At 35.4% G+C, this 17,914-nt stretch overlaps 2 protein-coding genes and 1 long non-coding RNA gene across 6 annotated transcripts in view; 2 read left to right on the top strand and 1 right to left on the bottom strand.

Moving 5' to 3' along the window:
- Nucleotides 1–59: 59 nt before the first annotated feature.
- Nucleotides 60–1,953, top strand: LOC113504328. The gene is made up of 2 exons (XR_003401549.1): nt 60–352; nt 1,218–1,953. It is a non-coding gene; the product is annotated as an uncharacterized LOC113504328 (long non-coding RNA).
- A 362-nt stretch (nt 1,954–2,315) lies between these two features.
- Nucleotides 2,316–2,682, bottom strand: LOC113504326. The gene has a single exon (XM_026886588.1). The coding sequence runs from the start codon at nt 2,546–2,548 to the stop codon at nt 2,375–2,377; it is 174 nt and encodes a 57-aa protein (XP_026742389.1). The 5' UTR covers nt 2,549–2,682; the 3' UTR covers nt 2,316–2,374.
- A 3,158-nt stretch (nt 2,683–5,840) lies between these two features.
- The window catches only part of LOC113504324 (CCR4-NOT transcription complex subunit 1), a 30,684-nt gene continuing 18,610 nt past the window's right edge, over nt 5,841–17,914 (top strand). For all 4 annotated transcript variants that reach the window (XM_026886583.1, XM_026886584.1, XM_026886585.1 and 1 more), the window contains exons 1-5: nt 5,841–6,203; nt 12,289–12,510; nt 13,047–13,230; nt 13,306–15,817; nt 16,047–17,451. In XM_026886583.1, the coding sequence (XP_026742384.1) occupies nt 6,102–6,203; nt 12,289–12,510; nt 13,047–13,230; nt 13,306–15,817; nt 16,047–17,451 (4,425 nt within the window). In that variant the 5' untranslated portion in view covers nt 5,841–6,101. The remainder of the gene's footprint in view (nt 6,204–12,288; nt 12,511–13,046; nt 13,231–13,305; nt 15,818–16,046; nt 17,452–17,914) is intronic.

The following is a 17,914-nucleotide window of genomic DNA, read 5'->3' on the forward strand; positions in this document are numbered from 1 at the left end:
TCTATAAATTCGTTATGCCATATAATCTTGTTCTGCTATAAGTTTGACTATACCTTTTTAATGAAAGTACTGGCTGGGTAAAATTAATTTTGACAAGGATTTTCGAAATAATTTGAATTATCGGAACAATATTATTGTGTCATAACTTAGCAAACGAGAATTTGGAGTAAGATTTACGTATTTTCGTCTAAATAATGAAAATGGGTGGTTTACGATCAATAATTTCAGGCACTTGTCGTGCGAGAACAGTGTTGACTAACGTCCACGCACCATTGAGAATTCAAAAATATGGAGCACATATGGAGGGGCCTCCACAACCGTTTGACAATTTACCATTCTCAGTTCCAAACCGGTTAGTAAAAAATACAGCAAACATCTTTTCCCAATCATGGTCTCTCTCTCTGATTTCTACATCTGCCACTCTTGCGGAGCGTACGCGCCTCCTGCCTATGATTGAGTGGGAGTCAGGTCACTACTGTCCTAAGACTAGGTGCTTATTCTTGGTCAGCAACTTTGGTCATTGCCTCATCTATCATGCAGGTCGCATGGCTCGACACGCGAACAATGTCATTAATATAATTGTCGAGCATTTGTTGCCGTCGGCATACCAGATAGATGTCTAGACTGGACGGTATGTCTTTGTCTTGGAAGATGGATAGGCCTTTAGTGTGGGATGCTACTTGTGTCGATAATCTTGCGCCTTCTCATCTTCCCGCCTCTTCGTGCTGTGCTAACTCTACTGCCGCGGCTGCTGAGCACATCAAACTTGCATCTTGCAAAGTGTCTTGTTGAAACTTCCCGTGACCCACGGGCTGGCTCTAAGTCGCGAAGAGGATTATACTTAATATTATCATTGCCATTAATTCAACGTCGCAATGCCGCCAGTCTTTTTGGTCACACTCCCAGCCGGCAGTAATGCCGATAATTTTTTTGATACTTTATTTTACTTTGTTTTTAAGTAGGTAGTGGCAAGGTACTTATTTTAAGTGTACATATATCTACATTGTATTAGTAATAGTTGTATATAAGAGTGTCCAATAAATAAAAGTTAAAAAACTAAAATAGGAATAAAACAGGAATATAAGTTCCTGAAATTTAAATGAGGACACTTCAAATTTTATTTTCCAAATTGGGAAGCAGCATTTAGTCGACAAAATAAATACTGGAAATTTATCAAGTAAAATCTCTTTGCCTAACTTTTTTTTTTATATTTGCAGATATGCAGCGACGATGTTCTTTTCCGTCTTTTTCGGAGTTGGATTATGGGCCCCATTCATTATAGTATGGTACATGATGGCTAAAAGGACTTTGTAATTTTAAAACAGAAATAAAAGGGGACTACATTTACTAGCTTTATTTTATGACATAATATTGACTAGGTTCCTCATACTACTGTTTTTCAATTTCAAAATCACAAAATGTTTAATTCAAGTAAAACACATTCAGGCACTTTTAAATGGATGTAAATCTGGATAAAATACTAACTTTTAGTTTTATATTCAAAAATTCATCTACGCTACGTTGCTTAACATTTTAAACTTATCACTTTAACAGCATACCCGGGTTCTGGGTCAAAGTAATCTTTGATAGCGGATTCACGAAACTATAAATATAATTTTGGTTCGGACCGTGGGTTCATAATTACCATATCCCTAATCCTTTCTCTCTTTAGATTATTTTCTTGTAATTTGCTATGACTTATTGTTGAGGGCTACAACAAACCTAAACCCTTTTAATTTTCCAGACTAAAAAATAAATTAAATAAATACACTTTTGGAATAGAAGTAGTCCTCAAATTAAGGCCGTTGAAATATTTAAATGAATTAATTTTCTTGTTGAACCTACCTACCATAGTTTATTAAGATGTAGGTAGCATTGTTAATATTAGTTTAAACTCAAATAGGTAAAATACCCATGTTTGTAAAGTTATAGAAATTAAACACATAAAAAAAATGCTTTTCTTTTCACTTTACGCTCCTCTATTTGTACGTCCCTGCGACTACTTTTACATGCTTACCACCTATTTTTGCAAGGTATTCGATGCCTAATAACTTCTCTAATGTGTCTGTTTCCAAGTTATAGGTGTTACCTGCCTATATTTGTCTAAACTGCAAGCTGTGAATTTATTATATACAACAGCTTGATCTTGAAACAAATACTTATAAAGTCTGGATTTATATAATTTAACATAACAGCTGTAGGTTAGATTAGTGTTTAGGTGTTCAATTTATTCACTTTGAATATTATTCTACTAACTGTAGCTGAGCTTTTTTAAAGTAGATAAAATAAAATACCTCCAGAAAATAAAACAATTATTTTAACGGATACAACTATTTATTAGAACTGAGACATAATCACTACATACATTAGTTTTTCAAGGCCAGGTTGGTTTTTCACCATCCTCGACCAAGCCTCCGTAGAGACTGGACTTGTCTCTGAAGTTAGTCATCCTCAGTGTCTCCTGGTCATCCAGGAACTTGCCAATCATGAAACCACCCATTGGCACTGCAAACCAGACATAACGTAGGGTGATGCCGAAGAGAGCCATCTTAGTTTTGGAGCTTCTGCTGCAACTTCCACTTCCTGGTGTGATTCCAGTCAAACCAGATGGCTGTAGCAGTCAAAACGGGAAACGATATGCTCACAAAGTTACGGCTTATGAATCTTAACACCGCCATAAACCTGGTGACAACAAAAACCATTAGAATATATTCATAAATAATCATCTGATTCAACAAAGTTTTATTGTTCTTATATATTATTTTCAGAGGGTCATGTATATTGTGTAGGTTTTCGTGTAAGATCTACCAAACAGTTTTATGAATACAAAATATTATTAATTTGCAGTATTTCTATACTTAATTCTTTTAAGAAGAATATTAGATGCATGTTTGACACTCAATGTTTGTAAAGTATATCATGGTTGGGGCTGATCTTTTAGAAAGAAAAGTGGCTTAGGTTGGAGGTAAAAATAAGTGATCAAAATGCATAGAAGGCATCATTGAAATCAGTGAATAACAAAATATGTATCTTATAATGTACCAGCTGCGTTCAGGTGTACAACATACACATAAAACACAAGAAACAATCTCTCTTTTTTATTTTTGTATTGATAAAGGGATGTCTTTTCAATCTATAGAATAATCCATACAAAAAGAATATCATAGCCGATTTTCGAATATAATGCTTGATCTACAATTTTGTCTACCCTACTTTTGAATAACATATTATTCAATTTATAGAAAAACATCAAAATAAACACATTTTTTGGTTTTGATTATGTTATTCTATCTGTTTTTTTGTTTATTATTTTGCTTTGATATTCCTTTTAACATGATGTATTTATGTACATCCACCAATTTACAGCTCCATGTGATTTCTGCTAACACAAAAACCTATTTTGACTGGACTAGGGTAGACTATCTAATAATCCTTAAACATACACAGTAATTGATTAAATATATTTGTATTTTATTAATTCTTATCCTATAATTACTTTATGAAATCTAAATAGTTACCCTATAAATAATTTCAAAGCAAAAAAAGCTATAATATGTATGTATTTAGAAATATATAAGTAAGTTTATCAGTTGTCTGGTTACCATAACACAAGCTCTGCTTAGCTTGGGATCAGATAACCGTGTGTGAGCTGTCCCAGGATATATTATTATTATATTAATTTAATTAGTATACCATTGATTTAGACAAAGGTCCCATGCAGTATTTAATTATTGTTGTTAGCTACATTCGGAGCTATTTTTCTTTTGAGGCCACGGCTTTATCTTAGTTCACTATTTATTTATTTGGAATGGAACGGCACAAACTAATTTCTTAATTACACTACTCTAAGTGACAAATTCATTTGAAAATTACTTCACCATATTTTGGAAATGTAACACACAAAATAGATTTACCATTTAGGTTGGTTAAATAATATTACCAGGCTCTACATGAAACCTACATAATTGTTTAAGTATGTTTCACTAATTTAGGAGATTATGACCAATATCAGTTTTAGCTATGATATAGGTACTTTTGAAAAACAATGTATTTTCGTCAGAATTGAGGCAATTAGGCCTTGCACCAATCACCTATTATGATTATGCAATTACATTGAAATATATAACTTTTTATAAAACTACCTACATAGTAATTTGAATATAGTGGTACTATTTTTTGTAATAACTATTTGCAGCAACTCTTACAGACAACATAATTTTGTACAGTGAGTATTAAAGTTATTATTGCCCCTCACATGCTGCACAGGCATATTTTTAAAAGTATCTATCAATCCATGGAATGTAAGCTTCCTTGTAAGAAAAAAAATATAAAAATTATTTGAGAATTATTTAATTTTAAATGTGGCTTAAGTGGAAACATGATATTCTATGACCGAATGGTGACAATGTTCTATGTTATGTTTTCCCTGACCATCCGCAAAGACCAAACCTAAACATACTGTTACATAACGTTATTCAAAAATTAAAGGCGGATTGTCAATGTAAATTAATTCAATTATACATCGTTTAAACAAGTTTAAAAATATGAGTAATAAGACATGTATGAGAAAATAATGAGTATAGGCTGAAATGTATGCACCAAAATAAATTAATGCTGTCTGTTCTGGGAATCTCGAATCGCAAGCAGTGAAATTTTCACAACAAGTACTGGTTTAGTTAAGGCAAAAAAAAGTTGTTCGAGAGGTTTTGGATTAATAACTTTCAGTAATTATTGTAAAAAATGCAAAACTAACCTAGGTCCCTGTGGGCAGTGACGATTCTGGAATTAATTTTTGACAGTTCGAATTGCAGTTTTGTTTGACATTTCCTTTTTGATGGAATGGAATGGAACTATCGCCTTTTAAGCTAGAATAAATTTCGAAGAATTAGAGGAAGTGCTCTTGGTGTTCTTAACTTAGCTCTTCGAAGAATATACCCAATACTCAATATTTATTGCTTCCATATACAAATCTGAAACATGTAAATAAACAATCACAATCCACAGTCCACAATTAGAGACAGACATCAATTATGAAAAACAAAGAAGTAGTACATTTCAATCTACATTATAAATGTTAAAAAACAATATCTAATGAGATCTTTGTAACAAGCCATACTCGAATCTAGCCACTAAAACAAACTTCATTTTATTTTAGTCTCATAGCTATTGCAGTTTTAGTGTGAGGTTGTCTAGTAAAATACAAATGAATAAACAAAGTTCTAGTTGGAATTTACAGATTTAAAATTTATATTTATATAAGTTTAGTGAAATGAAAGGAAACCACATCAATAATTATGTGATATTAATACAGTTCCATGAGATGGATGAAGGTAGGTCATTTTATTCATAATATTCGAAGACCAAGCTAGACTAAATTAATCCTCAATCAAGACATTACTAGTAATACTGACATACTTTAAAATTACCTCAAAGTTTATACCTGACCTTTGTTTATGAAAAAAAAAACATCACAGTGCATTTTACAACTGAGAACACGCTAAGTGGAGTGCCAATATCTTGTATCTTCACTATCAAAATCTATCAAAATCAATCATTTTAATGACAACCTAATAAAATATGATATAATTTTCTAGGAGTTGGCACTCAATCGCACCAGTGTTGCATCGTGAACGAATATTTGAAAATTGTTATTGTGGTAAAACTTTGATATGAAGATATTCGGAGGCGTAATAAGTACAGTTTCGAATTAGAGATGTTCACTTCTTAATTTCATGCAGTTTCTTATTATTGGTAATGCCACAGTCGTCAAAAGCAAGATGATTACCATTCGTCTATTGAAGCACTGGCAACATTGTTTTGATCGATTATGTTGGCATCAGGAATTTACGACTTGACTTGAGCGAGCATGGAGCGGACGAGTGCCTTCGTCATCGTGTGCTGATTTTTCAAGTTGCAAAATGCAGTGTAGGGTGCTAAAATTATGTTAAAAAAGTGAACAATAGAATTGGTGATGTTGGCCTTAGGATTATTGTTATTTCGCGAAAAAACTGTTAAAGAACACAAGTTTACTGTAGTCATCCGTCAGAAATCGAGAAAGCTTCAAACGTGTTTGAAGCTTTCGTTTTTGCATTAATGGAACTATGAACCTGGACCCTTTAACGTTTAGCTTATTGCAAATCAAGTATCTCGTTGTAAATTTAAGTAAGAAGAACTTCAAGCAGACTAATCAAGAGTTGACCCAGGTGAGATATTGTCAATTTACAGCTATTCTTTGTTTTCTGTTGTCGCCATATTGTGCATACGGAAAGTCTTTCCGATCGTTTGGTAATAGCATTGAGTTGTTGTAATTGTCATGATTTACTATGATTATTTCTGTATTGTGTTGCGATGCGCGTTGTTTGTTGCCAAATCATCCATTACGTGATTCCCGTGTCGGATTATGTTACGGATATGGTTGGCTCCGTGCTAAAGCGATTCTTCGATCACCTCACCGTTACATGTACCTATAGATATATTGTGATATTTCTCTTGATTTTTCATGTCCTTTAAGTTAAATTAAAGGAAATCAAGGAAATTTCCTTTGTTTTTGAGATGGCTAAGAGCCCACGGCCGCCACTTTTGTTATTTTATAAAAGTTTCTCAGCGCTTGGCCCGACACAGGCAGAAACTATACCTATCTAAACATGTAGTTGAAAGATGGTGGGTTTGGCTGCTAACTGGTTAAAAGGTGGGTATTTTGCAATCGAAAGTCGTAATACATGAAGTAGAAGAAGTTTTTATTCTATTTCCTGGTATATGATCGTGATAGCCAGACAGTCATAATAATGTTAAATAGTCGATAGAAACTCTTTATTCCTTAAGTTTCTAATAGTTATTTTTAAAACTGGTCTGTTAAAAAAAACGCGTTTCCTTAAAGTTTCACGTAGCCAGGCCTAATATTGATGGTTCGAAAATTGTCACGAACATTTCGTTTAAAATAAATGACGTGAGTTTTAGTTTTTTCATTTGTACCCACAAATTGTGATTAGAGAGTGAGGGAAGGGGTTAAAAGTACAAATGGAGACTTCTTTGTTTCCATTGCATGCATTTTCATATTATGTTACCCTTTTTATAATACCAGCCTGTATATGCCCCACTGATGGGCACAGGTCTCTCCATAAAGTGAAGATTTTGAGCACTTGAGCACCCCACTATCTCACAGCCAGTTAGCGATTTCAGATTCCAATGTTTGGAATATCCTTCTTGTCAGTCTATCAACGTCTCATCAGTGGTGTATTAAAATAGTCAAGAAAGTACATATAAAGTAGCAAAAGTCACCTTCTCACTTTGCCTGCATTGGGATTGAATGTGCACCTTGTGCCTACCAATCCTTGTGTACAACTGCAACCACAACATATCTTTATCTTTCACCACAATATGAACCTTTTGTTTATAAATAAAAAAATAACTGTTAGCTTTTTTGAATAAATTCCTAGAGAGTTTTGATTGACTGACAATGAAATAATATACTGAATTCAGTTGTCAAGTAGTGTCTATTACCACTAGTGTCTATTACCACTAGTGTCTAAAGATCTTAATTGTTGTGCGATGATGAGTTTGGATGAGTTTTGGAACCATCAAATGCATCTGGTGTTTTACAGAATTTGATGGTGTTTGGAAAAAAATATTTGTTTCACAAGTATTCTTCTAATATATAAAACAACTTATTTTATTGACTAAATACTCGGCTTTGTTATTTGTTGTTACAAACCCATGATGCATTAATTCTACAAGCATCTCAACTTAGTTTTAATAAATAATCATAGTAACCTTACATGATTTTGTTATTTTATCCGAAGTAGCAATAATCAATATCAATGAAAAGTATTGACGTCTAGTCATGATCATAACTGTTACAAATTGATTTAGTTTTATAGCAACATTGTAAGATACCTATGTTTTACCCTTGATTGAGAAGAGGGTCATGAAAATACATTAAATAATAATAAAGACTACAACTCAATATTGGTAACATAACTAAGATGTTAGGGATTCACAAAGAACTCATATTCAGATAACATGTTTTATAATAATTTCATATTCAGTGTTCTGAGAATAATTCATTTATCACCAACTCAGATTATTATTATGTTTTGTAACAGTTGTGAAAGTTTTTTATGGTTGATTGCTTAAATTATTCACAGTTTGGTTCTTATTACAATAACTGATAGCTTATCATTCTTATATGTGTCTGCTGAATCATATTTAAACATATATGTATTTGAAATGTTATAAATAAACATTATTTGTATACAAGTACCATTTACATTGCCAGATTATCTTGCCAAGCGAAAGTTTAAAGCAAAATGGTTTGTTTTCTCTGTTATATCCAGACGCTTTTACAATCTAACCTCTAGTGTCAGATTCTCTTTGTTTACTAAAGTAATTCCATAATAAGTTGCAAGGTTTGCAAAAACAAGATAAACATACATAAATATGTATATTAAAGGCGCAATTCCACAGCAGTTCAATGATGTGGACTATGTTTCTTTGAGAGAATAGAGCAGTGTATTTTATCAAGCTATCATACCAGTAGCAATAATCTCAATTTTAATATCTCCTTTCAAAGTGATTAATCACATAGTTATCTGATGGTTATTGTGGGTTTTCACGTTAAATAAGAACACGCTAAAGTAAGAGTTAAATTCAGATTCAGACCAGAATGTAATAACTATTTATGAAACAAGACAACCTCTCTATGTGAGATTAGCAATAACCATACTATTACAAACATTGTTATTTATACAACAAGCTGTGCATATATAACACTGTATTATATTAAAGTAAATACACTTGTTTAATTTTTATAGTTTTTCAATAGAAATTGCACACAATGTAAACACAATGTGATGTTGTCCGCATTTTTTTATTTATATTTATTTAATTACAAAGGACATAATACTTATATTATGTATTTTAGCCATCATTACTAAAGTACTTGTACTTCTTTAGTTTTAGCAGTACTATGGTCTAGTAATTCTAATATAAAAATGTTAAATTGCTTGTTAATATTAAATACACCTAACTATTTATATACTCCATTCTCTACCTCAGAAGTACATAACTAGAGCACTTTGTGTCTTTATAAGTAATAAATTTCTTTGTATTGCTAGGCTAAAGTTGTCTGGGAAACATTACACCTGCCTAATAATAGTGGTTTAACCCATGCGATGGGAAATTTTTGCTCGTTTGTCATGTGTTCATGTAATCAATACTATTGAATAAGTTAGTTTCTTTGAAGTATAATGACTGAGTCCTTTTCCACTTTAAATAAATTTTCATATTGGAGTATTTAAGGGTGTGTTGTGTCTCTGAGACTATACGGAACAGGTACCTTCTTAACTCACATATTCTGCCACAGGCATCATTGTCACACAATTATTATTAGTAAGATGTACCATTAGCGAATGTATTAAAAGTGTCCATATATGACCACATCATTCTGTACTGCTTATGATATTATTATGTATTAAGGGCTGGCGCTCATACTTATATACATATAGCAAGTGCAAACAATGCATTTCTTAAAGTGAACAATTTAACTTGTTAATATGAAGAGGTTTTCTAATCAATTTAAGGAATCTTTTTAATCCAACCATTAAAAAGGACCGGGTCTCTTCTCATGAAGTTAACCCGTGAATGAAAAGAGAGGCAAATAATAATTAGCGTTTAATAAGCGTTTATTTCAGACCAAAAAAAGACACCATAAATTGTTAGTAAAATAAAACTTGACGTAGTGTTAGTTTACAAAAGAAATGTATGATAATCATTGAGGTGATATCTTCTGTTTATCGTCTGGTATAATTAAGTGCAAAGTGTACTTGTAAAAATAGCTTTTAATATCACGTTACCGATTTGGCGTGTTGTTAATGCACGCTCATTTAATTATTCACGTGTACTTTTGTTGTTGACTGTTACCTTGAGAAATTGGTTCTTATAATAACGGATAAATCTTTGTTATTCGTGAGTATGTAACCCTAATGGTTCTAGGAATAAAGCAGTTGACACCTAATTTCTGTAACAAAATTTGACAATAGCCTCGTCCTATTTCAAGAATGACACACAATGACAGGTGGCTCTTAACCTGCATCTATTAGAATAATGCAGGAGTTAGTACACAGAAAATGAAGTTCGCTAATGCCTTCTACTACCAAGGAAAATTTTCTAGTTTATCGATAAGAACTAAAATACATGACCTAGTTCACCGTGAGAACGAGACGTCTGGACTGTGTATTACAAATGACTATTCGATCGCCCGAGGATTGCTCGAAGTCACTAATAATTAATGCACACTGACGTGGCTGGTTTTATTTCTGGCCATTCATCGATCTATATCGTCTTCGTTTGATTGAAGTTAGATGGTCCTTTACGTAAGGTTATTAAATTTTTATTGTTCCGCTTGACTCTGATAATTTAATTAGTTACACATTATTGTTTGTTTTTGTCATGATTACGAAATTTTCTAGACTTGGCGATAAGAATAACGCGTATTCGATATCACTTCGATACTATGGTTACGCAGAACACCAAAAACAGAATAGTTAGGTTTATACGATTGTTTAATGTAAGCTATTTCATTTCCTTAGTCATATGTTACTATTTCGTTCGAAACAATGGCAAGAGGTGTGTGCGATAAATTATGCTGTAAAGATAAATATTTTTATGATTACCTTCCTTAACATAGATAAGATGGAGGTATACTTTTAAGAATTCCCTTAGCATAGTAATTACATTAGCCGTTGATCAATAAAACTGCAGTGCTAATACAATAAACATGGCTCAAATGCTCGGTCAATGGGCCACTTACATCAGCAGTCTTGTTAAGGAAGATTAAATAACGATTGGCTGTTATTATGTCATTTTAACTATATACACATACAAATGGAACTATATTTATTTAACATCACTTACCTTACCTTTAGACAGTTTTCTAGAGGCATGCTAGTTTTTTTGGTGATTTTTTTCATAAATGTCATCAATGTTAGTGTAGTACTCACTACATACATGTAGACATAGTAGCCCATTACGTGTCGGACGCTTGTGCATCCGATGACAGAGAGAGACGCAGCTACAACAGATTAAGAATATCCTGTGGCGGTTCACTTACTACTATTATGGACCAGACCCTGGTGATACCTTCCAATATGCCAGTATTCAAGTTGCACGCAATGCAAGCGTTTGAGAAGGCTACCGTATTGATTTCTTTTTAACGGACTTTAAAAAAAGAGGTTCTCATACAAAACCGTGATAGTGATGTTTTGACACAATGTAAGGTTGGTTAAATTATTATTATTTTCTTACAAACATATAAAACAGATTTTTGTTTAGTATTTTTTTTAAATCTTTTTTTATATTTAAGGGGTTTTTATCCACACAGATACGTCAACCCCATTGTACCTTATACTAAATTTACTTACACGCTACTGAACAGGGAATCACTGATTACATACTCGAACCAAACCACATATTCGTTTAGTAATTTCTGAAACAGGATTTGACAAAAAATTACGAGAAAACATTAAGTATTTTAATAGTAGTGAAAAATGTTTTTATCGTTTAACTTTTAAACTTACTTTGTTTGGCAGAGGATTTACAGTTATGTGATTGTCTGTTAAACTGTATTATTTTTCCTTAAAATAATAGTGAAATGTATTATTTTATAAATAACTTCAATAGTGGTTTATTTTTGTGCAGAGGTCACATTTAAATTTATAAACATGGAACATGACTATTATTAGTTATGACCTAGTCTATGCTCAACACATTGTTAGCTGCAATCAACCTTTTTCTTGAAGGATAAATCAGCGTGGCACGTGTTGCTAAACGCCTCGCGAAATCACATTGAGCAAAACGTGTTAGTTATCAAAGTAATAACAAGTCGTTACATCGCTTGCCCGTGCATTGTCTTCACTTTAAAACTATTCTACTACTATAATTACACATAAGATGATGCTTGCGAATGAATATTTTGATCTTCTTCAATATGTTAATATTCTAGTTACCGTGATCTGGTTTGCGTTTTGCAGTTATGCAATTGTAAACTAGCAATTTGTTCACCCTCGTGCTTATGCGGTTTTATGCTGTTAGTATCAATTGATCGTTAATTCTCTTGACTGGGGACCGTCAACACCCGGCTACGCGTGAAGCCAAGCCTATTTCGTACTGCTATTAAGCACTACTATATTGCGATACTGCGAAATTTTAAAGTTTACCATGACACTTTTTTATGTAAATTAAATAACTTCCAGTGCTGCAATAATTAAATGAGATTTTCTTTGTCGAACACAGCTGGTCAGTCTATATGGGCTGGAAGCAGAAAATCAACTCTTGAGGTGTTTGCTCACTGAGGCCGCCAAGAATTCCTGGGACACTGATCGCCCGGGCAGTTCTCCTAACAACAGCATCCACGCATCTCTGCTCGCGCAGCACCTCGCGTCATTGCTCAACCATCCTGCCAAGTCGACTGTTATCTGTCGCGCTGTAGACCAACCCACGAAAGCTCTACAGAAGGTAAGTAGTTATAATTAAAAAATCACAAATCACATGCTTGATATTTTTTATGTAGCTCACTAACATTCAGTGACCACATCACCTGTATCGTCTGTTTGTCCTGAAAATCATACCATTATTTAGATATATTGTACATATCATAATTTTCGTTTCTTAGTATATTTTGTTAATAAGGTTTGGACAGGTGATGCAAGTTTTGCAACCATACTTTGCTGTAATATACAAACTACTATTTTGATTATATAAGATGTTCTGTGAAATGCATTTTGTTAACTGCAGCTGGCTTGGAGGCCATGGAGATTATCATAAACAGAAGGACATAACACACCATACAGATGTAGGTACTATAAGTTTTTACTGAGTCAATGTCAGTATATATTGATATAGTGTAGATGAAACTTGCCGGCCATGTAATTATCAAATTTATTCTTCAAAATTAAGTTGAAGATAGCTGCTTAAGACCATTGAGTTAAGTGCTTGTTACTAGAAAACAAACTAATATTTTTAAATTCGGTTAAAGGTATTATTTATTTCAGATTTTAAAACCTACAAATACTTTACTCAATCGATTGTCGAGATTGCTAAAGTTGACAACTGCTGAGGATGTTGCCCTTTCACTGGTTCTGAGGAGAAATTCAACGAAATCTGAAATCGTAAATTTGTCCAAGCAACATCTGAAAAAAAGATTTTTAGATCTTGTACAGTGCTACCTTGACGCAGGTCTGTATATCAACCGATTTCTCGACTTAGTTTATTTGTACTGCAATAGCTTAATTTACTTTGTGCTGTTTACAGAACGCGGACATCAAGTTGAGCGTGCGGGACTCCAGGAATGCAGCCCTGAAGTTTTGCAAACTCTTCTTACTAATCTCGCGCATGAAAACTTTCGGTTAGCCGCTGTGACAAAGGACTTGTTTTTGAAAAAGTTACGAATCGATTTCCCTCGCGAAGTTGTGCCTATAGTGCTCGCCCCCTTATTGTATCCCGACGATACACAGACACCCCTCGAGGAAATGACAACAGCTGACGACATGGCCGCTGCCATGATGGACAACTCCCTAGCGGAAATTATCCGAGACATCGGCTATTCTTTCACCTCATCCGTTGAGGAATGCAAGAACAACATGCTGAACTTCGGCGCTCGTGAGCCAACGGCTACAGATGTCGCCAAAATTATATCCACTATGGTCCGATACCATACGACCGTCCAGGAAGGACCACCAATACAGACACCAGGCAACTTTTGGGTTGGCCATGAAGTAAAGAAAGAACCCTTGGCGCAGGGACAAGGCGATACATGGAACGCTGAAGTATTCGTTCAAACACTGAAAGATTTAGCCTCGAATCTAAATTGGAAAGAAGTGATCTTACAACTAGACCATCCAGAATTTTTCGTCCCAGACAGGCAAGGACTAAGCCTGCTTTTCACGATTTTACGTCTTGGTTTGCAAAGTGCAGGCTACCCTGCAAACATTTTCCCGGTTGAATATCTATGTCGCCGTTGGACTAATTTGGAAGGACAAATGAGTTTTATCACCAATATACTAAAATACCCGGATATATTCAGTTTTGCTGATCACCCATTCCACCCAGTATCTATTGATCTGCTAAAATCACCTCCTGAAGCTGATAACAAGGATGTGGCTACATGGCGTTGTCTGTACTTAGTAGAGCTTCTACTGTATGCCTCGGATCGCGGTTACTACATGCAAGTACATGAACTCTTTAAGGTACCTTTGCAGTACTGCCCTGACGTGTTGATGCTAGCTTTACTGCAGATCAGTCCACCGGTCACTATTGTCAGACAAGAACTATTCTCAACACTGATACCGATATTCTTGGGTAACCATCCTAATTCAGGGATTATCTTGCATCATGCGTGGCATAATCAAAACCCAAACATAAAAGCTATCATTATGCACTCCATGGCAGAATGGTATATTCGTGGTGATTGTGACCAGTCCAAATTATCAAGAATCTTAGACGTCGCCCAGGATTTAAAGGCATTATCCCTTTTATTGAATGTTCAATCGTTCCCATTCGTCATTGACCTAGCCTGTCTAGCGTCCCGAAGAGAATACCTGAAACTTGACAAATGGTTAACAGATAAAATTAGAGACCATGGAGAAGCATTCGTTACTTCCATGGTTAAATTCTTACAAAGAAGATGTCCTCAAGTTCTTGGCAAAGTACCAGAAGAACAGTTACCGAAAGCGGCACAATTGCCGCACGAGACTATTGCCACGATGTTGGCATGTTTACAATTATGCATCCCAAACGTTCAACAAGAGCTGCAGGAAGCCATTTGCAATGTTATTGCTAATTGTCAGACTCTGATACTAAGTAAGTCGCGGCAGAGCATTGCAGGGATTGCTCGTCCGCACACTAGAGTCTTGGAGACGCCCTTCAACCCTGCTGGATTAAGCGGTCAACTATTTCCGCCGCACGTTGATTCAATTGCCAATTTAACGCCAAATGTAGCGAATATGAGTCTAGGTGCACCGGCCAATACGGCTTTTGCGATGCCCGGTACTTTAGGACCTCTAGTAACTGCTCCAGGATCCCCTTCACGATTGATGGGTGCCGGGCCGAATAGCCCTTTCGCTATGATGCCGTTACAACATAATGCGAATGTCGCTAATATGGGACTGGCCAGGATGGCTCCTGCCCCAGCAATGGATAAGCCACGTATTCCAGATCCCATACATTTCCCCGAGATAATGCACAACGTTGCCAAGGAGATTGAGGATGAAGCTAATGGATATTTTCAAAGAATTTACAATCACCCTCCGCATCCGACTCTTTCAATCGATGAAGTTCTTGATATGCTGAAGAAGTTTCAAGATTCGCCAAATAAACGAGAGCGGGAGGTGTTCTCGTGTATGCTCAGAAATCTCTTTGAAGAATACAAGTTCTTCCCTCAGTACCCTGACAAAGAACTACATATAACCGCCCAACTCTTCGGGGGCATCATTGAGAAAGGACTTGTACCCAGCTACGTTTCGCTAGGTTTAGCATTGAGGTTCGTTCTCGACGCCTTGCGAAAGCCGGAGGGATCTAAAATGTATTACTTTGGTATAGCGGCCTTGGACCGATTTAAATCACGTCTTAAGGATTATCACAAGTATTGCGAACACGTTAGAGCTATACCTCATTTTAGTGAGTTTCCCCCGCATCTAATTGAGTACGTAGAGTATGGGCTCCAGAGTCAAGAGCCACCTACAAAACCCCAAGGCGCAGTGCTGCCCACCAGCCTGGCCGCTATGTTAAATCAGAGTGCAGTCGTAACCGTGTCAGCTCCATATAGGTAGGTCTTTATCACTTAGAGTTAACAAAGCAGTACTGCTTGTCAAGTACAACGCGGCTTAATATTTAAAATGAGAAAATAATGCTTTTTACAAAATAACGTCCTATCTAAATTTAGAACCACAGGCAAATAAGTTTATAACAATTGTAAATTCTACTGATTGGTTTATTCACCAGTACTATGCGATCAAAGGTCAAGTATTAACGCTATTATTTCTTTTGTTTTGCAGAGCGGTAGCACCATCAATTTCTGTAATATCAAAAGTAGCCAATTGCACCGCAGGCGGTATGGGTAGCCGACCATCTATAGCCAACGCTACCAATATTGACACGTTGCTTACAGCTACGGATAGGGAAGAAAAAATCAACGCTCCTCCGGAACCTATTCAAGATAAAACTGCATTTATCTTCAATAATTTAAGTCAACTGAATCTGCAAACAAAATGCGAAGAACTCAAGGAAATTATTACTGAAGAATATTTTGCTTGGCTCTCACAATACCTTGTCATGAAGAGAGCTTCCATCGAGCTTAATTTTCACGCTCTCTATTCCAATTTCCTTGATGTTCTAAAGATTCGAGAAATTAACAAAATGGTTACAAAGGAAACCTACCGAAACATCAAAGTATTATTACGCTCAGATAAAGGAATAGCAAACTTTTCCGATCGATCATTACTAAAGAATCTTGGTCACTGGCTTGGTATGCTTACATTGGCACGAAATCAACCAATTTTACATGTGGATATCGACCTAAAAGCCCTTGTACTGGAAGCCTATCATAAAGGCCAGCAGGAGCTGCTGTATGTGGTACCATTTGTTGCCAAAGTACTGGAATCATGTGCAAAAAGCATCGTTTTCAAACCGCCAAATCCATGGACGATGGCTTTGATGAATGTTCTAGCGGAACTACACCAGGAACCAGACTTGAAATTGAATTTGAAGTTTGAGATAGAAGTTCTGTGCAAAAACCTTGGTTTGGACATCGCTAATTTAAAACCTGCGCTGTACTTGAAAGATCCAGACAAAGTACGGCAAATAGAATTCCAACTGTCGCAACCCAAACAGAGTAAGGAAGCGGCCGCTGTACTGCCCGTGAATCCTACACTGGTACAAGGCCAACCGATACAGATGATGCCTCTGCAACCTCCAATGATTCCCGCTGAAGACATGACCGTGACAGCGCCGACGCCGACTAGCGGCCTCATGGGCGACCCTACTCTCATGGGAGTGCTGGGACTCCCAGAGCCTAGATTCAACTACTTGGACGTCAATGTGTCATCGACATCTGCATTCGGTCAGAAGATCTGCTTTAATCCCCACATACTGCTGTTCCAGAACTACCCCCACCTCAAACAGTTCGTCAAGCCTGCGATCGAGAGATCAATTCAGGAATGGATCCACCCCGTAGTGGATAGGTCCATAAAGTATGCTTTGACTACTTGTGAGCAAATAATACGGAAAGACTTCGCCTTGGATCCCGATGAAGTAAGGATGCGTACCTGCGCGCACCACATGATGCGGAACCTGACTGCTGGCATGGCGATGATCACGTGCCGGGAACAGATCATCAGCACAATCAGCACCAACCTGAAGGGCGCTTTCGCGACAGCCCTGTTGCCTTCCACACCCCAACAGGTTGGTATATCTTGAACATATCAATTTATTCATTTAAAGTTCTTTTTATTTATAAAGCTAATTTTAACTAGTCTGTTTCAATTTAAAAAAATACATTAGGTAATGATTATATTATTGCCATTTTCGCATCACTTTTGCGCTTTGTTATTGTAAAGGGAAGTTAAACCAAAAAAGACTAATAAGCATGTCAAGGTGTAAGTTTACATACATAATATGGAATTAAAAATTACAGGTTGACTTCCCTATAATTTTATTTTAGTTTTTTTTTGGTCTAGTAAATTCAAATTATTTTATTACATTTATTTGCAGGTGCAGTTTTATTATTTTTATATTTTTTCAAGTTAATATTTTTTATTTTATATGTTTTAATTGTAAAAAAATAATGTATTATTTTGTATCTTTTATTGAAAAAAAAAATTAAGATAGGAATTGCGTTGTGCACTAGTGAGTGCACTTAGGGCAA

Source organism: Trichoplusia ni, chromosome 21 (assembly GCF_003590095.1).
Source record: "Trichoplusia ni isolate ovarian cell line Hi5 chromosome 21, tn1, whole genome shotgun sequence".
In the NCBI taxonomy this organism is placed as follows: Eukaryota; Metazoa; Arthropoda; class Insecta; order Lepidoptera; family Noctuidae; genus Trichoplusia; species Trichoplusia ni.